Source organism: Prionailurus viverrinus, chromosome B3 (genome assembly GCF_022837055.1).
Source record: "Prionailurus viverrinus isolate Anna chromosome B3, UM_Priviv_1.0, whole genome shotgun sequence".
Taxonomy (NCBI): Eukaryota; Metazoa; Chordata; class Mammalia; order Carnivora; family Felidae; genus Prionailurus; species Prionailurus viverrinus.
The window spans coordinates 53,661,223-53,687,873 of record NC_062566.1 but is presented as its reverse complement, the minus strand read 5'-3'; the positions used below and the strand labels follow the sequence as shown (position 1 = coordinate 53,687,873).

General features: G+C 40.9%; 1 protein-coding gene across 1 annotated transcript; it reads left to right on the top strand.

Moving 5' to 3' along the window:
- Positions 1-5,653: 5,653 nt before the first annotated feature.
- BLOC1S6 (biogenesis of lysosomal organelles complex 1 subunit 6) lies at positions 5,654-21,443 on the top strand. The gene is made up of 5 exons (XM_047861733.1): positions 5,654-5,855; positions 11,009-11,150; positions 16,153-16,240; positions 18,204-18,290; positions 18,707-21,443. The coding sequence occupies exons 1-5, from the start codon at positions 5,774-5,776 to the stop codon at positions 18,824-18,826; spliced, it is 519 nt and encodes a 172-aa protein (XP_047717689.1). The 5' UTR covers positions 5,654-5,773; the 3' UTR covers positions 18,827-21,443.
- The last annotated feature ends 5,208 nt before the right edge of the window (positions 21,444-26,651 follow it).

The window sequence follows — 26,651 nt, the reverse complement described above, 5'->3', positions numbered from 1 at the left end:
ATGAAAGTCCATTGAAGGAAAGCAAAAGTTCAGTGTGTGATGAGTTTCACACTGGCTGAATTGCAAGGGTGGTTGAGTTCTTATAGGAGATGCAATGTACATCTTTCTCTGTTGGGGGGTGTAAGATGATTCTGCCTGTTGAAGATTCTTCTGTTGGGGTCTACAATTGGTAATTTTTCCTGTAATTGAGGCTGTTTCCCCTTCTAGCCTCCTGACTCTACTATAGTGAGGTTTTCCTTTATTAATTCTCACAGAATGATGGAAAGTGTAGGAGCATTGCATTAAATGGAATTATTTTAGCAGTTTGCAAATGAAAAAGAATATTTCTCATGTAAATGTATTAGAGAAAAGTGGTTAAAATTGCTTGAGTAATCCTTTTAGACTGGTTAACCATAGGTAAAATGGTAGACTGTTTTGTCTTAGTACCCCAACTTCTCTGATTTCCTATCTTCAGTTCTTTCTTCATTTTTTAATTTTTCTAAAAGATTTTGTTTATTTTTAAGTAATCTCTACACCCAACATGGGGCTTGAACTCACAACTGTGAGATCGAGAGTTGCATGCTCTACCAACTGAGCCAGCCAGGTACGCCCCTTCTTTCCTTTTTTAAAGTTTGTTTGATTACTTATTTAGAGAATAAGTGGGGAAGGGGCAGAGAGGGGGACAGAGGATCCAAAACAGGCTTTGTCCTGACCGCAGAGAGCCCAATGGAGGCCTTTAAACTCATGACTGTGAGATCGTGACCTGAGCTGAAGTCAGATGCTTAACGGACTGAGCCACCCAGCTGCTCCCCACCCCGATTTTTCTTTTTTATTATTTTGTGAGCACATACCCTATATAAATGTGTTCAAATTCGCAATACTTTAAAAAAAATTTTTTTTATGTTTATTTTTGTGAGAGAGAGCATGAGCAGGGGAGGAGCAGAGAGAGAAGGAGACACAGAATCTGAAACAGGCTCCAGGTTCTGAGCTGTCAGCACAGAGCCTGACGCAGAGCTCGAACTCACAAACCATGAGATCATGACCCGAGCCGAAGCCAGACACGCAACTGACTGAGCCATCCAGGCACCCCAAGATTCACAACACTTTAATGCACTAGAAGCTTAAGGTCGTGGGCTGTAATGTCTTTCTCCTGTTTATCTTCCCCTTTTCCATCCCTTTTCTCTGCAGGCCCTGGTTCCTAGATCTTTTTCACTCAAATCTTTTTGTCCCCTCCTCCCCATTCTTTCTTCTGTTTTTGGAAAAGAATGGAAAAAAATAAAGGGGAAGGATGAAGCAAATCCTGTGAGAGAAGTAGGTAAAACTGGGAATAGATTTATCAAATCTTAGCACATTCTAAATGTAGGACATCCTGATCAATAAAAGGAAGAGAAAATCTTCATGTATTAACATTTTTCCCCCTTACTTTGTAAGGGTTAAATTGTAGGGCTAACGCTTAGCTTGAAAAATAACAACTTTGTTTTGACACTGAAGGTCAAAAGATAACAGCCTTGCTTTTACTCTTGTAAGTCATACTTCATACTCTTGTGAATCAGGCTTTACCAATAAAGGAAACAAAAGCTCAAAAAAAGAGCATCAGAGACAAGGTCAAGGAGATCCACTGGTTGCAACTTAGCAGCAGAAAGTCTAAAATAATCACCTCATTCGATAACTGTTTCTGACTCATCTGGCAACTGTTTCTAACTCATCTGGGAACTGTTTCTCTGTTCTGTTCCCAGATAATGATAAAACGATGTGATCAGCTTTAAAAACTCTGTACTCCGGCTGTTCGGAGCCACACTCTTATCAAGAGTGTTGGTCCCCATCGGTCGGCCTTGCCTCTCATTGTAATAAACTTTGTTGCGACTGTTACTGGTGCCCGTAGCATTCTGTTTCAGGAGTCGTGTGGATGCAACAACTTAAAGCCCCTACATACCTACTCATTTTCAGTTAGCACAAGTAAAGGATATAGGGAAATTTAAGGTAAACCACAAAATTGAGGTGAATAAATGGTTTTGGCATATTTATTACATTATACTTGCTCCTTCTCTTTTTGGTTTCAAGGACCAGTAGACTTATCTTCCTTTCGCTATGAGTAAATTCAGTGTTTAACTCTTTCTGGACATTGTTTCTTTGGACTAACTTCTTCAGAGCTATGAGAATATACTTTGTGTTATCTTTTGTCTTCTTAAGTTGTTTTGGCCGAAAAGACTATAGAACACCTTTTAACTGTTGAGTCTGTGTTGGTTTTGTCTCCCCAAAAGGCACCATTTTGAGGTCCTTGAGTCTGAAGTATTGTTTTGCTACTTGTGGTGTGTGTGTGTGTGTGTTTTCCCCCTGTAGGAAGCCTTTACTATTTTTTCTCTGCATATTACATTTGACCTGACCTTTAAGGTTTGGCTTAAGTTCATTTCCTCTGTTAAGTTTTTAAAAATTTTCTCCAGTTACTTCCCAATTGTGCAATTGTGGTTGGCTGAATAATGTCCCCTGCCCCTAAACATGTCCACTTTCAATTCCCCAGAATCTGTGAATGTTACCTTACATGGCAAAAAGTACTTGACAGATGTGGGTTAAATTAAGGACCTTGAGATGGAGAAATGATCCTGGGTTATGCAGGTGGGACTAATGTAAGCACAAGGGTTCTTGTAAGAGGGAGCCCAGAGGATCAGAGTAGGAGAGAAGGTGATGCTACAATGGTAATAGAGGGAGAAAAGGCAATGGGATACGGGGCCAGGAGTCAAGTAATGTGGGCTGTCTCTAGAAGCTGCAAAAGGCAAGGAAGCAGATTCCTTCTTCAGAGCCTCCAGAGTAACCAGTCCTGTCAACACCTTGATTTTGGCCCACTGAGACTGATTTTTGACTTCTGACCTCCAGAACTGTCAGATAATGAATTTGTGTTGTTTTAAGCTACCAAGTTTGTGGTGATTTGTTATAGCTCAACAGGAAACTAATATTACATCATTACACCTTTTACAATCCTCTAGGTCTGTTCCACATAATTTATCATTTTATACTGTCATGTTCTCTAATTCTATTACATGTAAGTGGTAGAATATAAATTCTTGGTAGACAGGAACAAGAATTTTTACCTCTTTTTTTAATGATTTCCTTTATTATTTTATTTATGAATTTTTGCTGAAAGCAAAATAGAAGAGAGGACAAGATGATAAAAATAGGCAGGGTGTGACAGCCTAATTTCATCCTATTAAATTCAAATAACCAGTATTTTAAAATCCAAGTGATATGTTTAATACTGTGCATTTGCCATAAGAGGTAAAGAGGTTACCGACAACACATACGACACAGATCTATTCTAAAAAGCTTTGATATCTAGTTGGGATAATACTAACAAATAACTAGGGTTACGAGGCAGCTTGTAAAAGGCCATCCTGCGTGATTCAGACTTTGGAGATTATAGGTATTTGGAATTTGGCTCTGGAGAATCAATACTTCATTCATTCATCAAATATTTATTGAGAACCCATTATGGTTCTCTGTGAATAAGAGTTTCTGTCTGGAGTTTAAAATCGAATAAATGAAGTCAAGGGAAATAACTAATACAAGAATGGATTAAGTGCTAAACAGCAGGAGGATGCTTTGTAGTTGAGAAAGTTTATTACTACAATTTCTGAAAGTTGAAAGGGTAGGTGGGATTGTGAATCATTTTAAATTAAAGGTATTATTTTGGTCAAGCCTTGGAAGATGAGTAGGACTTTGAAAAGAATAGGATATTCTGAAGCATGAGTAAGAATACTGTAGACATTAAAGGACATAGTTTTAGTAGTATGCTGGGATGCAACAAAGGATATTCGAAGGGTAGTGCGTTACTTTATTGCCGTGGTAACAAATTATAAATTTATTTTATTGTTTATAATTTATAAATTTATTTTCTTATAGTTCTATAGGTCAGAAGTCTTTTTTTTTTAAATTTTTTTTTTCAACGTTTATTTATTTTGGGGACAGAGAGAGACAGAGCATGAACGGGGGAAGGGCAGAGAGAGAGGGAGACACAGAATCAGAAACAGGCTCCAGGCTCTGAGCCATCAGCCCAGAGCCTGACGCGGGGCTCGAACTCCCAGACCGCAAGATCGTGACCTGGCTGAAGTCGGACGCTTAACCGACTGCGCCACCCAGGCGCCCCATAGGTCAGAAGTCTTAACACAGGTCTCATTGGGATAAAATTAAGATGTCAGCAGGGCTAAATTTCATCCTAAAAGCTCTAAGGGTGAATCCACTTACTTGTTTTTTCTAGCTTCTAGAGGTCACCACACACGTGGCCAGTGGTTCTCTTCCTCTATTCTCAAAGCCTTTCTAACCATTCTTCATAATCACATCTCCCTCTCTACTCTCCTCTTCTGCCTCCCTTTTCCAGTTTTGAAGGCATTTGATTGATTGACTGAACTTGGCCCACTTAATCCAGGATAATCTATTTTAGAGTCAAGTGACTAGCAAATTACTCTGTGGGTGAAGTTTAACATATTCACAGGTTCTGGGGGTTAAGACCCTGGACATCTTTTTTTGGGGGGGGGGTGCATTATTCTGCTTACCACAGATAGTAAGGAGCTAGCTAATCTTTAAAGGAAAGGAGGCCAAAAGGGTGTGAATGCACTGATATAGGGCAATGAAGAACAGGTTCACGTTTCTGAGGCTTGACATAAATCCTCATTGTTTTGAAGACAGCTTTGGCTGCCCTGTAATACACTGAACAGGCAATTTTGGAGTGCAACATTAGGAAGCCATTATTCCACTCAAGGTGGGAGCGTCTAAGGGAGGGAATAACTGATGTTGTTTTTATTTGGTCTGAAGCCGCATCTGCCCATTTCTTTAAACTTTTTTTTTAATGGTTATTTATTTTTGAGAGAGAGAGAGAGAGAGAGAGAGAGCGAGCACAAGCAGGGGAGGGGTACAGAGACACCCAGACACTGAATCTGAAGCAGGCTCCAGGCTCTGAGCTGTCAGCACAGCTGACACAGGCTTGAACTCAGGACCGGTGAGATCGACCGGAACAGAAGTCCAACACTTAACGACTGAGCCACCCAGGCGCCCCTGCATCTGCCCATTTCTAAGTTTTTCATCAAAATCATGACAACCTCCCACAGGATCGCTGCATGGGCAGTTTCCGGTAATGGGGCTGAATTTGTCCAGTAGATACTGCAACCCAGGCCTTAAAATCATTCACCTACAATCAACAAGGGGAGACTGGAATCCTGGCAAATCCCCAGTTAGTAAGGCTGAAGCTCAAAAAGCTAAACACGGACATATATATATATATATATTATTATTATTATTATTTTTTTAATTAATAGTCCAAACCGAAGGGAAAGCACGCAGTCCTTGTTTTTAAGGTGTTTCCTTAATATGGACAAGAAACTGAAAAGCTGTTCCTGGCTTCGGTGAACAAAGCCCGACTCTGCATGGTCACACTCAACACAATCGCAACCCACCAGGGAGCGCCCTCTCCACCCTCTCCCGGACAATCGGTCGCAGGAAGTCCCGCACAACTAACTTTACTGACACGCCACGCCCTCCACCCTTCCATGACGTCGGCGCGAAGTCCCAGGAGCGCTAGGGGGTAGTAGTCCGGGAGGTGGAAGGTGGAGGCGGAAGGTGGAGGCGGAAGGTGGAGGCGGAGGCAAGAAAGGAGGCGGTGGACCGGCGGTCACACCGTCTTCCGCTTCCGTCATTTCCGGGTGCGACCGCCGCTTCTGTCCGGCTGGGCGCTGGACGCGTGGGTTGCCCCCTTACTGCCTCTGACCGTTTGCACAACCGCCCCTTCCCTGTTCCCAGCGGGAAGGACATGAGTGTTCCTGGGCCGACGTCCCCGGACGGGGTCCTGGCAGGGCCACCCCACGGCCTGGGGGCCGGGGAGCCGACGCCGGGTACGTGCTACTGGGCGGGGCTGGCGGCCGGGAGCCCGGCCGCTCCGCGGGAGAGAGCAGCTTGGTCCCGAGGCTCTGGCCCCCGTGCGGAAGTGGGGAACCGCGCCGGCCCCGGTGCCCAGCTGAATGAGTGGGAAACGAAGTTTGGAGGGGAGGCAGTGTTTGGGTTGCGATTGATGGTGAGGTCATTTTGTGACTGTGTGTTGACTCCACATTATTAGTGGTTGAAGATGAATTTGTCAGAAAGTTGATCGGTTTGTAATTCAGAGAATTGATGTATTCAAGTATTATTGACTACTCACTCATGAAATATTTTACTTACTGTCATTCCTCCAGCGGTTTTCTCAACCCGAGTTCCAAGAGAGATTTAAGCCCTAATACCCTAAGACATCCATTGCATGCAATGAATTGACTTGCTAGGCATCCTGAATGGTACTGTTTACCATTCTCGGGAGAATTGAGAAGACAGGGCATGAAAACAGTTTCTGTGTCCTCTGGTTCAGATGAGGAACCCCACATAAGAAAGGCTACAGGGCTTTCGATGTGTCGTTTCTACCTCCTGTTCTAGGAATATAGGGGTTACTTAAAAATAGTGCTTTCAGCCCTTTCTTGGTCATGCTTTTCCTCAGTGATCGCCCCCTCTTACACTTGCATAAGCTGACTTCCTTGTGTATGTGCAGCTTGGGTCCTTCTCCGCTTGCCTTTCCGTTCGCTTGCTGGATACTTTGACATGGTTGTTTTGCACCAGCCTCACATACGGCATGTGCATGAATAAAAGTAGATGTCTGATTCCATTAGTACCAAGTCACCCTCAGTTGAAACTTTGACGGTAACTCTTGCTTTTCTTCTCACTTGCCTCCTATTTCTATTTTAGTCTAGGGGATTCCACTATGCAATTTCCATCTCCTCTCTAGTTTTACTCTTCCAAGAGCAGTTGTAAGGCTATCCACCCCCAGTCTCTTACTCTTCCATTGCACGTATCCCACTGTTGTCATATCACTGCCCCAAGATAAAGCTCCAGTCATGTCATTTTCTTGCTGGGAAACCTTAAAATGGCTCCTTACTACTTCCTAAGCAAAAGGGCAAACCCCTTAGCTTGACACTCAGGGATCCTCATAGGCTGGCCAGATGGTCTTGTAGCTCACTTTTGCGTATGCCCTATGCTCCAGACCCTCCCAAATTACCTTGTCTTTCCAGAGCAATCCTATAGTCCCACCTTTCCTTATGCTGCCTTTTTTTTTTTTTAACCTATATCTTATTCCTTCTTTTAGAATTCTTACCCATTTGGAAATAGTGGCCCTCAAAGATTGTTCTGGGAGTGTAAATTGGTGCCATCTCTTAGGAAGGCAGTTTTGCAGTGTCTGTTTAAGAAATGCATAAACTCTGTCCCGTGATTCAACTTCTAAGAATTTATCCTACACAAACATTGACATAGATACGCAAAGACAAGCAAGGAAACTCCTGGCAACATTGTTTGAAATAGCAAAAAGTGAAAATAACCTAAATACTTGTCCTTAGGTATCTTAGTCTCCATGGGCTGCTGCAACTAAGTACCACAGGCCGGGTGGCTTAAACAACAGACATTTATTCCTCAAAGTTCTGGAGTTCTATGAAGTCCAGGATCTGTGTGCTGACCAGTTAGGTTCCTGGTAAGAGTCCTCTTCTGATCTTGCAGACAGCTGCCTTCTCACCTTGCTGATACCTCACATGGTAGAGGGAGAGAGTTTGGTTTCTCTTTATCTTTTAAGGATACAACCCCATCATGGGGCCCCACCTTCATGACCTCATCTAACCTGAATTACTTCCCAAAGGTTCCACCTCCAGCTACCTTTATGTTGGAGGTTGGGGCTACAAAATAATGTCGGGGGGACACATTCAGTCCATAGCAGGGAACTAGTTAAACAAAATATAGTAGAATTCTATTCTGTTAAAAAGAATGTAGTAGATGCATATATGCTCATATGGAAAGATATCTAAGGTGTATATTTAAGAGTTGCAGAACAATATGAGTAATATTTATGATTAAAACAGGGCTTCTGCATAGGTATGCAGTGATAATTTTTTTGAAGGCTATATTGGAAACTACAGAGTGACTGCATTAAGGGAGTTAGAAAGAGTATTTTTTTTAAAGATTTTATTTATTTTTAAGTAATCTGCACCAAATGTGGGGCTCAAACTCGTAACCCTGAGATCAAAAGTCACATACTCTCTACCAGCTGAGCCAGCCAGTGTATGCTGAGAAAGAGTATTTTTACTATTAGCCTATACCTCCCCCTTCTGTGTTTTAAGCTTTTACAATGAGTAATACTTTAAAAAAAAATGTTTATTTATTTTGAGAGAGAGCATGGGGGAGGGGCAGAGAGAAAGAGGGGGACAGAGGATCTGGAGCAAAGCAGGCTCCCTGCCGACCATAGACAGAAGATAGCCCAAGATGGTGCTCAAATTCACAAACCGTGAGATCATGAGATCATGACCCTGAACTGAAAAGTCAGACGCTCAACTGACTGAACCACCCAGATGCCTCCTTTTTTTTATGTTTCCCTCCGAGTTTCCATAACAGTTTCTGTTTCTCTAATGTCCCTTCTCATATATTATCATTATGATTCCCTGTATCAAGCTCTTTGTACAGGGGGAGGGGGACTTGTTTAATTTATTCTTGTTTTTTTTTTTTTTTCAAAATTTTTTTTAACGTTTTATTTATTTTTGAGACAGAGAGAGACAGAGCATAAACGGGGGAGGGGCAGAGAGAGAGGGAGACACAGAATCGGAAGCAGGCTCCAGGCTCTGAGCCATCTGCCCAGAGCCCGATGCGGGGCTCGAACTCACGGACCACGAGATCGTGACCTGAGCTGAAGTCCGCCGCTTAACCGACTGAACCACCCAGGCGCCCCGCTTAATTTATTCTTGTAACCTTGGAAACTAGTAGGGAGTACAGGTGTGCAACTAATGTTTCTTGTATGAGTAGGGTAAGGACCCTTTCTTTTAATCTCCCACAGTAAAGTACCTTGAACTTAGTAACTTAATGTATGTAGAGACGTGAGTAAGTGAGACTCTTCCAATTATTAACCAGAATATTGGGGTAGAGTAGGAGGAGGACTGTGAGTTAAATGTTTATATATTGTAAGGGGGACATAGTAGCTATTGTTCTTAAAGTTGAGATATCCTTATTTGGGTGTTTCTGTTTATCTGCAATACTTGTTTTCTGTATTTCCTTAAAGAGAGTTGCTGTTGTTTGCACCGTTACTGTAATCAAGCCTTAAGCAATGGCATTAATTTTCAGATATTCTTTATTCACTTCCCATCTGATGGTACATGAATGGCAATATTTGCAAATACTCTGCTTTTTCCTGTTAAATTTTTGTTTCATTTGTGGAGTGCTTCAGTTTCTAGTTACCTCTTGTCCGTTTGAACATTGCCTTGTGATTTAGAGAATTCCAAAATTTGTTCATGTATTTCTCAGAATAAAATAAAAACCATACTACTTTTTTTATCTATAAAAACTTACTTTGAATATGACAGCATGTTGTTTTCCTCCATCTTGCTAAATTGTAAATCTGTGGTAAAAACTATACTTGGAAGTGAGCTATAAGGAATGTGGCATGATAAATGTATTTTACATAATGATCTAAATTGATGTTACTGAGTATTACCAGATTATGATTAAATGGAGATGTTTCAGAATTTAATGTTTAAAAATGCTCTTAGAGTACAATTTTAGTAATGTGACCATCTGACTTCCTTATGTCATTAAAAAAATTTTTTTTACTGTTTATTTTTGAGAGAGAGAGACAGAGCATGAACGGAGGAGAGGCAGAGAGAGAGGGAGACACAGAATCTGAAGCAGGCTCCAGGCTCTGAGCTGTCAGCACAGAGCCCCACGCAGGGCCGGAACCCATGAACCGTGAGTTCATGACCTGAGCTGAAATCAGACATTCAACCGACTAAGCCACCCAGGCACCCTTTTTTCCCTCATTTTAAGCCAGTGATTCTAAAATCTTAAAAACCACTCACTGAACCATGTTTAGAAATAGTTTTGTACTTTTCTTGTAGGAGTAGTGATTGATGGTTATTCATTTTAGACATCTTTTGTACAGGTTTTATTTTTAAGTAATCTCTCCGCTCAATGTGGGGCTCATGTTTATCTCACAACTCTGAGATAAAGAGTTGCATGCTCCATTGACTGAGCCAGTCAGGCACCCCCATTTTAGATGTTTTTGAGTGCCTGACTGCTTACACTGTTATTATTCAAAGGAAAAGCGTGAGGCGTAGTTCCTGGCATACGTCTAGATTTACATGCAATTATTATATACTATTTTCTATGGTGAATTAAGGTGCTGAGTCTCCAGAGAAGAGAAATCCTTTGAAAATCTTCTAACAATGATAAAACAGCTTCCCTTTTACATATAAATAGTATATCAAGCTTTATGAAAAGTAAATATTGACCCACATTTTTACTTACATTGAATTGAAAAAGAAATTTTTTTAGGCATTGCATTTATATGAATATATAGAATTTCTGCATGCTTTTGAAAGGAAGGATTTATTGCTTTCATTCAGTGACTTTTTCCTACTTTTAGGCCTCAGACTCTTAATAATCCACTGAAAACTATACATCTCTTGCCCTGAAAAATACATAAACATATAGAATATGTTTTGCATATGTTAATATTCTTTTAATCCAGACTTTACCTTATACTAGTAGCTTAAAAACATTTTTTTGAATGCACATATCCTGTTTATTAGAGGACACTCAGAAGGTAAAGCTGAAAGAAAAGGAAGGGGGTGCCTGGGTGGCTCCATCAGTTAAGTGTCTGATTCTCGATTTCGGTTCAGGTCATGATCTCATGGTTTGTGATATTGAGCCCCGTTTTGGGCTCCAAGATGACCACACGGAGCCTGCTTGGGATTCTCTCTCCCTTTCTCTCTGGCCCTCTCCCACTTGTGTGTACGTTCTCTCTCTCTCTCTCTCTCTCTCTCTCTCCCTCTCCCTCTCTCTCTCTCAAAATAAATAAAAGAAAGGGAAGGAAGGATGCCTGTAGTGTCCTGTGTGTGTGTGCTCTGAACCTCACTGTCAGCCCCCTCCCTCACTATTACTTCTTTTACCCCTGTGTCCATTTAAAAGACTCCTACGTTTGATTTTCTTTTGGGGACAGGTTTAAGTGACACTTCTCCAGATGAAGGGTTACTAGAGGACTTGGCTGTAGAAGACAAAGCTGTGGAGCAGCTGGCAGAAGGATTGCTTTCTCACTACCTGCCAGACCTGCAGAGATCAAAACAAGCTCTTCAGGAACTCACGTGAGCTAACAAAAACCATGGTTGCACTCATTTCCCCTTTGGCATAGTTATAGTTTACTATATGTATATGTATAAGCGTATATGTATATGTATGTATATGTATATGTGTATGCTCTATTAAGGTATAATATTTTGCAATATTGAATACAGTTGAGTATTTCTGTCTTTAGCGGTAGCAAATGGGAGTGAAGGAATACTTAGTAACCTAAATGTAAAAAGTGAAATGAATACTTCTAGAGTGTGTGATCTCTTATAAGAAGTACCCTTGGGTGCTTGGGTGGCTCAGTCAGTTAAGTATCTGACTTTGGCTCAGGTCATGATCTCACAGGTTTGTGAGTTCGAGTCCCACATCAGGTGAGCTTCAGCCCTGCTTTGGGTGAGCACGATCCCTGCTTCGGGTGAACACGAGCCCTGCTTTAAGTGAGCCCCTCTCCTGTCTCTCTGTCTCCCTCTCTCTCTCCTCCTTGTGGGATTCTCTCTCTCCCTCTCTCTCTCTGCCTCACACTCACTTGTGTCCTCTCTCTCTCAAAAGGAAAGAAAAAAAAAAGAAAAAGCCACCCCTGTATCTTGTCTAGACTCTTTGATTAGTTTTGGTGTTTTAGCATCATTTTATGAAAATATTGCCTGTTGGAAGTGTTGCAAAATTGCCGTGGGAGTCAGATTTGTTTTCAGTCGCTGGTTCACATGAGTTGCCAAAAATGTTTAAGTGTCTTTTTTGGGGAGGACCCATTTCTTTTCTGGTGGTCTACCAGCTAAATAAAGGATTGGAGGATACTCCAAGAGAAGAACAGGATAAGGAAGAACGGAACTCGTAGAGGAGGATCAGTATGCAAAACCACACACTAACTTTATCAGCTCCTACTCGGAAACAGTGGACCGAACTTCTGCTTCCTCTTGGGTAGGACCTCGCGTGGTTGCCCAAGCTGGCCTATCATTTCTTTCTGTGGTGGTCAGCCATAAACTGGCCTGTGAGCTGCTGCTGCTGTAAGACCTACCCTTTGAAACGTTACCTTAAAGGCCTGTATTAGTGCAAAAGGAGGGAAACAATCACCCACGATGTCCGTTTTGTAAATATCAGTAAGTAATGTTATAATCCTTGGATTTGGAGGTGATAAATGAGTATGTAAGTGGAACTGTGTTTGCTATGTGTGGCACACTACTGTAATCAGGGCGTTGGCAGCACCCTTGGTTTTCTGCTGGTTCCGATGAGATTTTTTATCCCAAGTGTGTGGTATGCCTTGTATTTTAAAGCCGGTCAATTCATGTGGCAAAAAAGTCATAAAGATTTTGTAGGGGAGTTTGAATGAAGTATGATCAACTGAAGGGTGGTAAGAAACTCTGCAAGCAAAAGATATCTGGATGTGTTTTGCTGGGAAGGAAGGTGGGAACCACAGTTTAATTGCAGAGTTTAACTGATGACATTGGCTAAAATGTAGTGGTTTATTTTTTTTATTAAAAAAAATTTTTTTTAATGTTTATTTATTATTGAGAGACAGATACAGAGTGTGAGCAGGGGAGGGGCACAGAGAGAGGGAGACCCAGAATCTGAAGCAGGCTCCAGGCTCTGAGCTGTCAGCACAGAGCCTGACACGGGGCTCGAACTCACAAGCCGTGAGATCATGACCTGAGCTGAAGCCGGACGCTTAACTGACTGAGCCACCCAGGTGCCCCTAAAATTTAGTGTTTTATTTATTTAATTAATTTATTTATTTTTATTAAAAAAATTTTTTTATTTTTTATTTTATTTTTTTTTTAAATTTTTTTTTTTTCAACGTTTTTATTTATTTTTGGGACAGAGAGAGACAGAGCATGAACGGGGGAGGGGCAGAGAGAAAGGGAGACACAGAATCGGAAACAGGCTCCAGGCTCCGAGCCATCTGCCCAGAGCCTGACGCGGGGCTTGAACTTACGGACCGCGAGATCGTGACCTGGCTGAAGTCGGACGCTTAACCGACTGCGCCACCCAGGCGCCCCAAAAAAAATTTTTTTTAATGTTTATTTATTTTTGAGAGAGATAGAGCCCAAGCAGGGGAGGAGCAGAGAAGGAGAGAGGGAGACACAGAATCCCGACACAGGCCTCGAACTCACAAACTGTGAGATCATGACCTGAGCCGAAGTCAGAAGCTTAGCCGGCTGAGCCACCCAGGTGCCCCTAAGATTTAGTGTTTTAGGGGCGCCTGGGTGGCGCAGTCGGTTAAGCGTCCGACTTCAACCAGGTCATGATCTCGCGGTCCGTGAGTTCGAGCCCCGCGTCAGGCTCTGGGCTGATGGCTCAGAGCCTGGAGCCTGTTTCCAATTCTGTGTCTCCCTCTCTCTGCCCCTCCCCCGTTCATGCTCTGTCTCTCTCTGTCCCAAAAATAAATAAACGTTGAAAAAAAAAATTAAAAAAAAAAAAAAAAGATTTAGTGTTTTAAATAACCCCTCTTATCTTCTGAGGCACCTAGACGACGACGACGATGATAGTAACATCAGCTACTGTTTATTGCTATATGTTCTACTTGCCCGGCACTTTATATACCATATCTCGATCCTGACACCTGCTTTTGAAGTATTAATATTATTCCTGTTTACAGTTGAGGAAACCGAGGTTCAGAAATGTTAAGTAAACCAAAAACGATTACACAGGTAGTGGTAGAATTAATAATGGAATATGATGAGTAAGCAATTATTATACCTCTTTAGTGTTAAGGAAAGTCACATTTCAGAGAAAGGAAAAAGGTGTTTTCAAGCAGCTGCCTCTTTCATCCCTGTCTACAAATCCCACTGCTGATAAAGATTTAGGGGAAAGAGTACTGGATGGAGTGAAGCATCCTGACTGTTGTGAAACACTTTAATTTTCATTAAGCCACTTTAAGTTACAGAAACAGGCCCACAGAGGTGACGGAGAAGGTTGTGGTAGATACAAGTTAAGTTTACTTTGTAGCTAGTAATGGGAAGACTGGGAACAAAACTAACTTTATATATAAGAAAGGTTATGAATGTTCTTTTGCATGTATTTGTCATTTTAAGAACCCCTGGAAAGAAAGAAAAGAGGGAGTCTGGGATTTAGGCCCTAAAAGTCTCTGGCAAGGTATAATCATAAGTAGCCTTAGTGGCGTTCCTTTTGAGATAAGCCACACTTGGACCGTCCAAGGAAATGGCTTTTTTCTCAGAGGATCATCCCCCAGATCCTGCATTGATACTGCCTGGTCACTCCCAGCACATTTACTACAGATGATACAAAACTTTAAGGGAAGGAAGGTGAGTCATTTCTACCTGATATTGAAGCTAAATATTCTGTGGAACCATTTCCTAGAGTGTCTAGACTTATGGATCATGAAAACACTGTACTTACAATTACTGTTTTGTTATTATTACTTTTTTTTTTTTTTTTTTTTTTTTTTTAGAGAGAGAGAGATAGAGTGTAAGCAGGGAGAGGGGCAGAGGGAGAGAGAGAGAGAATCTTAAGCAGGCTCCACACTCAGTGCAGAGCCCAATGCAGGACTCAATCCTATGACCATGGGATCATGACTTGAGCCGAAATTGAGAGTTGTACACTCAACTGACTGAGCCACGCAGGCACCCCTAATTACTATTTTATTATAAAGAATACAGATCAGGACCAGCCAAATGAAGAGACACATAGGGGAAGGTGTGGGAGTATATCCACCCTAGAGCTTCTGTGGCTTCTTCTAGTGAAATTAGGGCATGTTACCCTCTTGGCACATCGATGTGTTTACCAACCAGGAAGCTCTACTGAGCCTCAGTGTTTAAAGTTTTTATTGCTGCTTCACTCTGTGAGCACAACTGATTGAATCATTGGCTATGTAATTGAACTCACTCTCCAGCCCCCCCTCCTACAACCTGTCTTCTCTGGAGAATGGACTGATATCACATGGCTCAAAGCCCCAACCCTGTGACCACATGATTGATCTTTCTGGCATGAGCAGCCCCCATCCTGAAGCTCTAGGGGCCCACCATATGTCACCTCATTAGCATAAACTCTGGTGTGCTTGAAGAGGGGTTCATGACTAATGAAGATACTTCTATCATTTGAGAAATTACAGAAGTCTTAGAACAGACATGCCAGGAACCTGGGACAAAGATCAAGCAAATTCATGCTTATACAATAAATGTTTATTCAGATTTTTTGCCTGTTTTTTGTTTTTTTAAGTTTATTTATTTATTTTGAGGTGGGGAGAGGCAGAGAGAGAGAGGAAGAGAAAGAATCCTAAGCAGGCTTTGCAATGTCAGCATGGAGCCTGATACTGGGCTCGTTATCACAAACTGAGATCACAACCTGAGCCGAAATCAAGAGTCGGACACTTAACTGACTGAGACACCCAGCCGCCCCTGAGAGTGAATAAATTTTCAACTGAATTTTTTTTTTTTAAACTGAGTTGAATCCTCAGCAGCTTTTTTTTTTTTAAGTTTATTCATTTTTGAGACAGAGAGAGACAGAGCATGATTGGGGGAGGGGCAGAGAGAGAGGGAGACACAGAATCAAGCAGGTTCCAGGCTCTGAGCCATCAGCCCAGAGCCCGACGTGGGGCTCGAACTCACGGACCGCAAGATCGTGACCTGAGCTGAAGACGGACGCTTAACCGACTGAGCCACCCGGGCGCCCCTCAACTGAATTTTTACTTTTGACATTAACCAAGATGAAATGTGATTCCTCTTTAAAAAAAGTTTTAATGTTTATTTATTTTTGAGAGAGAGAGAGAGAGAGAGAGAGGGAGAGAGAGAGAGAGAGGGAGAGGGAGAGAGGGAGACAGTGTGAGCAGGGGCAGGGGAGGGGCAAAGAGAGAGGGAGACATAGAACTGGAAGCAGGCTCCAGGCTCCGCGCTGTCAGCACAGAGCACATCGTGGGGCTCGAACTCACAAACTGTGAGATCATGACCTGAGCCGAAGTTGGACGCTTAACTGGCTGAGCCACCTGGGCGTCCTAAATGTGATTCCTTTTTAATGAACCAGCACTTAACAGTATGTATGGTTTATTTTGGCTATGTGCTTTTGTTTCAGACAGAACCAAGTTGTATTACTAGACACACTGGAACAAGAGATTTCAAAATTTAAAGAATGCCATTCTATGTTGGATATTAATGCTTTGGTAAGTATGATGTGAGTTGACATAGCATAATGACATCTTGGCTTAGAAATAACTAGGTTTTTCCTGTGCGACGTTGTAGTTAGGTATGTTTAGGATCTTTTCCTCTAAATTTTTTTTAAACATTTTTTAAAAAGTTTATTTGTTTATTTTGAGGCGGGGGGCGGGGGGAGAGAATCCCAAGCAGGCTCTGCACCAGCAGCACAGAGCCCAATGCAAGGCTTGAACCCACAACTGTGAGATCATGACCTGAGCCAAAACCAGGAGCCGGACACTTAACTGACTGAGTCACCCAGGCACCCATTTTCTCTAATTTTTAAATTTTAGAATTTGTCCTTTAATGGGAAACCTTGATTTACTTTACTAGAACTTCTATTGTCTTGACTTGTTATCTTTCAGATGTTGAGCCTATAGTAGAAAAAGGAACTTATTTGTGACAGTCTGGAATAGATGTGCTCATAGTTAAAGACTTCTAAAAGGGAACTAAAAGTAAGGAACTTTTGGGGTACTGTTTTCCCTTAAGGAAAGTGCATCTTTCCTAATCAATTACATGGCTTTTTTAAAACCAGCATTTTGTTTAATTGTATGGCCCATTCATAATGCCATCACAAATTAATACTGAAATGGACTCTTTGGGGAGCCTTTATAGACGCTTTATATCTTTCAGTATATATGGTAGTAGTTGAGTTTCATCAGAAGCTTTATAGTTTTTTGATGAGAGGAACTGCTACTCTTTATTTTAAGAAACAGGGAATTGACAAAAATAAGGAACTTGTGGCTACCTTTCTCTTCACCTCAACGTGAAGCAGTAGCTTGGTTTGCATGATTTTGTAGACTTTTATATGAATGTCAAAAAATGAGCTTTCTGTTGGACAAATGTGGCTCATTAATTTTTCCTTTTATTATAATCAAAAACAAGTCTGTTTTCTCTTGCATTAGGCAGAAGCCTGGGGTAGTAAATGCAAAGTTTTCTGACTTGTGAGGGAGGTGGACAAGGCTACACTGACCTACTTGTGTCTTCCCCACTGAGTTCATATTGCAGCAGAATGAATATTTGCTGAGTGAATGAATGATAAATGAATGAACCAAGCAGATGTAATAGTGTTGCTTCAGTCTGAAGGGGCAGAAACTGTCTTCCTGTTTTTTCCTCTCTCAGCCCAAGTGGTTCGATTATCATTCAGGAACTGAAAACTCTGAGGCCCAGAGAGAGAGGGAGAGGGTCTGGAAGCTCTAGAGCTCATCAGACTAAGACTTTACTTGTAGATACATGAAGGCTGCTAATTTCTCTACTGACACTCCTCTCACTCTTATTACCTGGTCTCTGTCTGTTAACCTTGGCTCCTGAGAATGAGGTGCTTTTTTCTTTCTCTCCCATCCCTGGCTGAGATGGAAAAGTTTATACATACCATGGCTTGGGAAGACAAGTGTCCTTACAGAGGTTGTTCTGCTTGGTCTCGCTTTAGAAGCCCCAGGAACATGACCAGATTTGTCCACAGCCCTCCCAGGATTCTCTGACCACAGCTTGGTTTTTCCTGATGGGCGGACACTTCACTTCAGTTGTCCTGTTCTCCTTTGTGAAGACAGTAGAGTGTTGTACTTTTTCTCAAATGAAATTCATAGCATTATTGGATAGTCTTACTAAAAGTTTAGGATTATATTGCATGTTTTTAAAGCACAGTGTTACCTGTACACAATATAAATGTCTATTTTATGTTTAGTACTTTTTTTTTATCAGTTTGAACTGAATCAAGTGTTATCAAATACCTACTAAAGGCTTAAATAAAATTTGAATTTTGGAATGAAAATGTGGAGATAATTAAGGCTTTAAAAAATGTGGCCAATTTAGGCAGAGTGAACAGTAATTTATTATTCATCCATCTTACTCTTTCAGTCTATTTTTTTTCCCCCTTTTAAAAAAACTTTGGCCTATTTGAACTTGACTTTTCATTTCCTTTTCCATATTTAGTTCACTGAAGCTAAACACTATCATGCCAAGTTGGTGAATATAAGAAAAGAGATGCTGATGCTTCATGAAAAGACATCGAAGTTAAAAGTGAGTTGAAAATTGTTTCACATTCTTTATAGAAGTGGAGGTTTAATTGTTTTTTCAAGTATTCATTTTCTGACTTCTTATGTACCCATATGCAATAACATAATTCATGGTACATTGTTTTCCTTTAAAACATACTCTTTTGAACCCCACTCTGGGCTATTTGATAATAGCTGGGCTGAGGAGCTCATATTTTCATTGTCACAGCAGTTCTCAGTCAGTAAGAATTTGGAGTAAGAAATTAAATTTTGTGTGTGTGTTGAGGGGGACCTTAAATTACCCAGAACAGGCTTAAAAGTTAAATATGAAACTCAGTAATGCCTACGGATTACCTCAAGTCAAAGCACTGCTACTTTTAAATTAGGCCATAACAGATAAGCTTTGATTGTTCTCTTGGTTTAAAATTTTTTTTGACATAGAAAAGAGCACTTAAACTGCAACAGAAGAGGCAAAAAGAAGAGTTGGAAAGGGAGCAGCAACGGGAGAAGGAATTTGAAAGAGAAAAGCAGTTAACCGCCAAACCAGCAAAGAGGACCTGAGAAGCTGAGTGTGTCTGTGTTCTTCCTCCCCCTGCCCCCCGTTACTTGCATGCAGGGCAGCCCAGGTGTGGGCTGGAGTGAAGGTAGTGCCTTACACCATCGGCCCGGCTCACGTTTGCAGTCCTTTTCCCGGGAGTGCTGTCTCCGGATCTTCATTTCCGCCATCAAGGAGCTTTTTGCCCCAAGTAGAGGACAAAATGTCACTCGCTTTGAGTCTTTGAATGTAATTTTTCAACTTCTGTTTTGCATCATTTTTAAATTCCTTACTTTGGCTTTGCATCATTTATCAACGGGAAAATGGTTTGATTGCTTTAATAGTCTAGACTCTAAGTGATTAAAAACTAGTATTTTTTAGCTTCTTGAGAAGTGTGGATTGAAAAGATTCCATTTCTTTTATGACTTGCCTTTCTGGCAATATAGTGCTGGTTTTTGGTAATTGCTTTATCGTTGCTTGGTTCAGAAGAAATGCCAAGCGTTTAAGCACATGTGCCCATGGAGAAGAGGTGGTGTAAGCCTTTGTGAAGAACACGATGGAGAAATGCATAACGGGAAATAATAGCATCTTAGACGTCGGACAGATGGGCAAGATTCCAGATAGATTCTGCTAACTGTATGCTCTGTCTGCTTCCTAGCGTTGTTGCTCTTTAGCTTTTACGTATTCTCTGCATTCAGAGTCGATTCTCTCTACTTCTAAAGTTTGGCAAGGCTGGTAGAGCTGTCACACACACAAATATGCTGAAATATTTCGAATACTTAGTAAGAGTCATCACACACTGAGATACAGTTGCCAGATTGATAAGATACGAGTCCAGCTTTCCAAATGGAAGTTCTCATCGCTAGCTCTGTCCATCCACTGATTTGCTGTGTGGCCTTACATGTAGTTACTTTTTCTGTGCTTTAAAAAAAGTTCTTAAAGTAGAATGATGTCTTTACCCACTACCCATGTTATAGATAATGAAAAGAATGGTGGAAAATTAGCAAATAGCTTCTTCACAAGAGTCAGCATGATACCTTTAGTATTTGCTAGATTTTCCCCCTCAGTAGTTTCAGTAGGAACTTATGTGAGGAAATATTAGGAAGTTTCATTTTCTAAAATTGAGAGTATATTATTAATTGTTTTAGTATTATTTAATATCCAACTGGTCTCCAATCTATATTACATAGAGACTGTATAGAACCTATAAAGGTGTATGCTTAGAATGTGTATCTTTTATAGTCTCTGTTACATTTTGGTAAGCTGGAATCACTACCTCTGATCTCATATCAGGCTAATTAATGATGGAGAGGGCATTAGATTTAAGCTGATTGCTAAAAACTGGTCTGTTTGAAGGTTTACAGTTTTGGGAAAGCTGTTCCCTTCTTTGATGAATGAATTATGATCTCACAATTTACTTGACTTTGACCTTATATTAAGAATATAAATACATTTTATTTTAAAAGGCTACATTTGTCGTCAAACACTAGCTAAAACTGCCTAGGGCAGGATTCATTAGCACTTGTGGGACAATGTCACTTAGATTACTGAATAAACTCCTCTGTAAAGGCTGTGCACTGTTTCTCAGAGTGTTTTATGAGCCAGCTGCATTAAATGCTGGTTCCTGGGCACCGCTCTCAATCTGCTGAAGCAAATCTGTTTGTTTGTTTTGTCTTTTTTTTTTTTTTTAAGTTTCCCCACATGATTCTGATGTACCTTAAAAGTTGAGACCACTGGTCCAGTGGTCTAGGTCAGAGGTTCCCACACTAGACTGTATGCCACTGTCACCCGGGAACTTAAAACAGACATTCTGGAAGATTCTTACTCGTTAGTTCTGAGGTGGGGTCCATGCAAATTTTGAAGAGCTCCCACATAATTCTGATGCGGGGAACCACTGGTCTAGAATGTCTAGTGATTTATATTTATAAGAAATGAAATAGCTTAAAAGCTACCCAATAACTCTTGGGATTAATCTTATGAAATAAATTCTGAACTGCTTTTGATAGAAAGTCAGATTTAAGACTGAAATAGATAGCAGGCAGGAAATAGATATAGAATTCTGGTTAATTAATTGAACTTTTGCGACCTATGTTAAAATAAATCATGTTTATTGAATGAGTGACAAGGCACATATACTTTTAGAACTGTATTTAAGATTCGAAGTTTTTTTTTTTAAATGTCAAGGACATATATTAGCAACCACTATTTTTAGGTCAGTTGTAAATCAAAAGTACTGTTACGTTGGTAATTACAATCTAACACTTGAGCTGTATTTCAGTAGCATAGAAACATATCTTACTGACTAAACCTAAATGGAATCCTTCTAGTAGTCTTGCTGTATTTTTGCACAGTATAATGAATTGGTACTTGGGTTGGTTGTTTGGTTGAAAAAATTGCCTTTGTTTTGAACTGTATCACGTATGTACTGAACTAAAATGATGAGAGTTAATTTTGTATTTACTTTGCAGTAGGTAATATGTAAAGATGCAGACATTGAATGTAATATGGATTGTGTCTGCAGTGAGTTTTTGAGTGGGTACAGTTTATAAATATGCCAGTTATACACCCTTGTACATTTGTCTGATTTTGAACTTGTACAATGAGGACTACTTTTTACACATTTAATAAAAAAAAAAAAAAGTCTCTGAACTATCCCATGTCATTTATCCAGCACCGTTTTGTTCACAGCACTGTATACCTCCCTTTATGTTTCTTATTTTAAACATTTCACTCCTTTGCTTTCCCCTCCTGTCATCTTTCTGTTAATGTTCTCTGTAGATTGTATCACAAAATGAGTGGTCCACTCATGGAATCCTTTTCAGAAAGGTGATAGAAAGTGTTGTGAAAAGAGTCTGGGTGAAACAACCCAACTTCATAAAGTTATTTACTATCTGAGAATAGAAATAGTAACTACACATTTTAGTAATTTGGTAGGAAGTGCTTCATAAGGATCCCTGCATGAATCGCCTGTGAATAATGAACATTTCCAGCTAATAGAATATTTTAGGTCAGGTTTAAAAATTTTTTTTAACCTGGGGCCACCTGGGTGGCTCAGTAAGTCAAGCATCTAACTCTTGATTTTGGCTCGGGTCATGATCTCACGGTTCGTGGGTTTGAGCCCCACTCTGTACTGACAGCGTGGAACCTGTTTGGGATTCTCTCTCTCATTGTCTCTCTGTCTCCCTCTTTCTCTCTTTCTCTGTCCTGTCCCCCACTGCCCTCTCAAAAATATATAAATATTTAAATTTAAATTTGTTTAACCCGTGAGTCCGTGGACTTCTGTGGATGGCCTTTGGAGGGGACATGAACTCTCATAAATCCCTTGTAGAATTTTGTACGTGTTTCCCAGGATTGGGTCTGTAGATTTCATTAGATTCTCTTATGTACATGTAAAATTTCCTTCAAAGCAATGATCCTTAATCATTAAGCCTCCAAACTTCACTGTGAATATTAAAAAAAGTTACTTAGTTTCTAGGTTTTCCTTTTGGAAGAAGATAGTTCAGTTTTTTTGTTTGTTTTTTGTTTTTCAAACTCACTCAAAACCCAGAGATCAAGAATTGCATGCACTACCAACTGAGACTGTCAGGCACCCCGATAGTTCCTGTATTGTGTGCTTGTTCAAAGACTGTGTTCATACGGATTCATCAGTTATTTTGAGATTTGCTCTGTTGCACATTCATACTGTTTCAGCTCTGTTTTGCATGTATGTGGCCAGATGCCACCTAGTCTTCAGGTTAGCATTTGGGTGAGGGCAGGTTTATTTCAAAGCCATTGAGAGAGTGAAGAGAGTAGTCAAGGGAGACAGTTTTAATGGCTAGTTTAAAAAGCACTTAAAGCAAAAATTCCAAAAAACGCAATGTGAAGGAAGGGCAGTCAAAGAGAGGGTAGGGAAATTTTGGAGCAGTGTGGGAGTGGTAATCAAGAAAGATGATTGTTTTTCAGTAGCTCGATGTCGGGAACTGGAAAAAAAAAAAAAAGGAAAGGCAAGAGTGAAGTAGAAGGGGAGGCAATGTATCTTTTGTAGACCCGTGTATCCTGAAAATAAGGGACGTTGATAGGCATGTACAGAATAATAAATTAATATTCACCAATTTAGGATAAGGTCGCCCCCTACTGTCACTTCGTTGTAAATTGGAGAGAAAGTTCTAGCATGCTGTTCCTTCAGGTTTCGATCATAAAGACAATCTGTTCTCAATGTGTTTCAGGCCTGCACTGCTCAAATCTGGATAAGGATGGGGCTGAAAATGTCTGAGTGCGTATGGGTGTTGCTCACTCCTATTCTAGACTTGACTTTTATTCCGACTTTGGAAAAGACAGTCAAAAAGTATATTGAACACTGCAAGGGAATATTAAGTAACAAAATTGTGATGTGTGAACATTCCTGGCCTCTGCTTTGATCCTAAAACTTTGCAGTATGTAGGGTCTTAGAAGTAGTGGTTAGGATTGTGGACTCTGAAGTCAGACTGCTGTGGTTTATATTTGGGCTTGGACTTGCCTGACCCCTGTGTACCTTACTTTCCTAAGCTGTAAGGTTGGGATAAATATTTCTGGGTTTATAAGTTAGAAGGTTTTACGATATCCACAGGAAAACAAACTAGTTAGAGCTCACGAACTGTTGGATGTTGTAGTATCTTGATGGCACATATCCACGTGGGGGTCTTGGTGCTTATTTTGCCCCTTTTTACATGTTTTTTGCTCACAGGGTTTCTGCTGCCTAGGATCCTTCATCCCCTAATGTTTATTACCTGTTGAGACACCTATTCGTTCTTTGCAACTCAAATGTCACGGTTTTTCAAACCACTTCCCAAAGACTTTCTTTTTTCTTTGTGTTCTGTAGTAGTTAATAATACATTTGGCATTTACAGTATTAGTTATGTGCTCACAAGTCTCTTCAAGATCGAGGATCTTCATGGTCATCTTTTTATTCCATGGTGCAGTAGTGGACCATGGTCTACAGTTGGCGTATATTAGGGTTCTCCAGAGAAACAGAACCAATAGGGTAGGTGTGTGTATGTGTGTGTGTGTGTGTGTGTGTGTGTGTAGAGAGAGAGAGAGAGAGAGAGAGAGAGGAGAAAGAGATTTAAGGAATTGGTTCTTATGATTGTGGGGGCTGGTAATTCCAAAATCTGCAGGGCAGGCTGGAGACCCAGAGAAGAGCTGATGTTGCAGCTTGAGTTCAAGGGCAATCTGGAGGGAATTCTCTCTTCCTCAGAGGACCTCAGTGTTTTCCTCTTGAGGGTTTCAACTAATTAAGGGCCACCCACAGTAAACAGGTACTCTTACATCTAGACTGGCATTTGACCAAATACCTAGATACCATGAACTAGCCAAGTTGCCACATAAAATTAACCTCAGTTAAGAGATTGACTTGAATCTAGTAGGAGAGAGATATACAGATATTAAAAGCAGCTATAATAAAAAGCTGGCTTGCATGAATGTGAGATAAGGAATATTGCAATAGAAAGATCAAATTTCTGCAATTCAAACATGCCTCGGAGCCTGTAATCCTTGGATAATCCATGGTACCTGCTTCCATTAATTCACTTAGACTGAAACAAGTGATAGCCAGTTTTAAGACCTTGGGAATCAAATGAGCTCAGAGATCATGAATGTACTGTTTAGATTTATACTTTCTCTATCAAGTACGGGCTGTTTCAGTCTCTTAAGAATAGCTTCAAGGAAGGAGGTGGACGGTTTCAGAGCAGGCTCAACGGATGAGCACGTGCTTCGATTTCTAATCCAATGAGGCACAGATGGGATGATGCTGCCATCTTGTGGTACTTTTTGCTCCCCTAGTTCTATAAATTCTAGTATTGTCTGATGAAATTTGGCCTGTTTTCGACTATACTTTTAGGTAAGTCATGATTTTCTGTATGGTCTGAACTTTTGTTTGAACAGTGAGGTGTTTGGAAGTAATCTCTGTGAAGCAGCTGATAAAGTTTAAAATTACATTTTTCTAACTTTTTTGAGTCTTTTAGTTTTTGTGTTTTTTTTTTTAAGATTTAAAAAAGAATGACTACAATCCACCCCCCTATATGGGGTTTGAACTCATGACCCCAACATCAAGAGTCACATGCTCTACTGGCTGAGCCAGCCAGGGACCCTGAGTCTTTTAGTTTGATGGTGGGCTTGAGGGCTTTTTTCTTCTTCAGTCATGTAGTCTATCATCAACCATACTCAGCATCCTGTTCTAAGGCTAAAAAGATTTTGCTTTGGGAAATTTCTGTGTTTTTATTCCCCTGAGCCTCCACATCGGGGCCTCAGCTGATAGGATTTGGGGTGGGCACTTGACCCAAGAGCAGCCAACCTGTAGGCCACTTGGTGAAAAATTAGCCTGGCATTAAAAACTTTGCGTAAATGGGAACTACATAGACTCTCATTGGTTTAGTTGATTATTGTCTTGGGACTATGTGTTAGAATACTCAGAATCAGCCCTTTAGTAATTGAAGGAGGAATAAAAAGACACATAGATGCAGACAGAGAACAGCTGAGTGTCAAATGAGGAGGAGTAGGGAACCATGAACTTCCACTTCTTGAAAGGGGTTGAGGTCATCAGACCCCTCAACATGGATCCTGAGAAGTTTTCCTGCAGAAGGCTCTGTGTGACTCACGTGCTGGACTTTTCTTGGGTTCCTACGGGATTTGATTCCTGAGCTAAGTTTACTATTTCCCACAGGGATCTTACAATACCACCCTCCCTTCTCCTACCTTTCCTACTTATGAGGTAACCTTAACAAATCTCTATTTATTGCAACTAGAAGCCCCTAACAGTGTCATTGTTTTTCAGGTTGTCCTAGCATTTTGTATTTTTCAAAGTGTTTTAATATACATTATCTAATTTAATAATAAGGATGCTACTTAGGAGTGTATGTATCTCCCTGCCTACTTATCCAGGAATTCAAGGAAGAAGATGACGATGACCAGCACCCAGATGCGGTCCTACCATCAACCACACACCTGTTCTTATTGTTCATTGTTTTTTTTTTTTTTCTTCTCTTGTTTTGTTCAATTTCTTAGAGTAGTGTCATCTCTGACTGGATTGCTGATCCTGCTATATTTGCAGCTCATTCTCAAGCCTAACATTCTGAGCCCCAGTTCCGTGGAACATCTGGTACATGCAGGTGCATTACTACACATGTTGTATAACCGCGGTAGTAGAAGGTGATCACCGTAACACTGTATTCTTATCGCCGTGTTATAGATGAGGACAGGTGGTGGAGCTGGGATTTGGTTTAGAGGAACACCCAAAGCCACCCCATTGCTGGGGAACTTTCTTGGGCTGGAGACCCTAGAAACAGAGATTAAATGCTCTAACTTGAGAGTTTAACTCTTTTGGTAAAACTATACCAGTGATGGGGAGTTACATGGATGTACCACTTCATCTGCTAATTCCCTTAATCAAGTCTGACAATACAGGAAGAACAGAAGTGGAAGAGGCATGCGTTCCTCCATTAGGAGAGAGCCGAGTGGGAAGAAGGCACAGAAGCCTTTGATTTTCCTCCAAGGCTGTTTTAATTCTAGACTGACCGTGAAGCTCCACACCTCTCGGAGGGAAACAAGCAACGGAAAGACTGGAACTGGGTGGGATGTGGCTCACAAGCCTTGCCTTGAGATGATGACGAGGACGAGGGTGGAGTTGACAGAAGACAAGTCACACTGCTAAGAGAAACGAACAACTCCAGTGTGGCCAGGACATTCCCGTTATGGCTGTTCTGAGACATGTCACCATCGCCACCTCAAGAAAGCTTTTTTTTTTTTTTTTTTAAATTATTATTTTTGAGAGAGTGTGCACGAGCTGGGGAGGGGCAGAGAGAGAGGGAGATAGAGGATCTGAAGCGGGCTCTGTGCTGA

Bases quoted from the DNA above. Each gene is read 5' to 3' on its own strand.
- BLOC1S6 (XM_047861733.1), top strand. From the start codon at position 5,774: ATGAGTGTTCCTGGGCCGACGTCCCCGGACGGGGTCCTGGCAGGGCCA. The intron at 5,856-11,008 runs GTACGTGCTACT...TTTTGGGGACAG, and splicing joins GGCCGGGGAGCCGACGCCGG to GTTTAAGTGACACTTCTCCA. The intron at 18,291-18,706 runs GTGAGTTGAAAA...TTTTTGACATAG, and splicing joins AAAAGACATCGAAGTTAAAA to AAAAGAGCACTTAAACTGCA.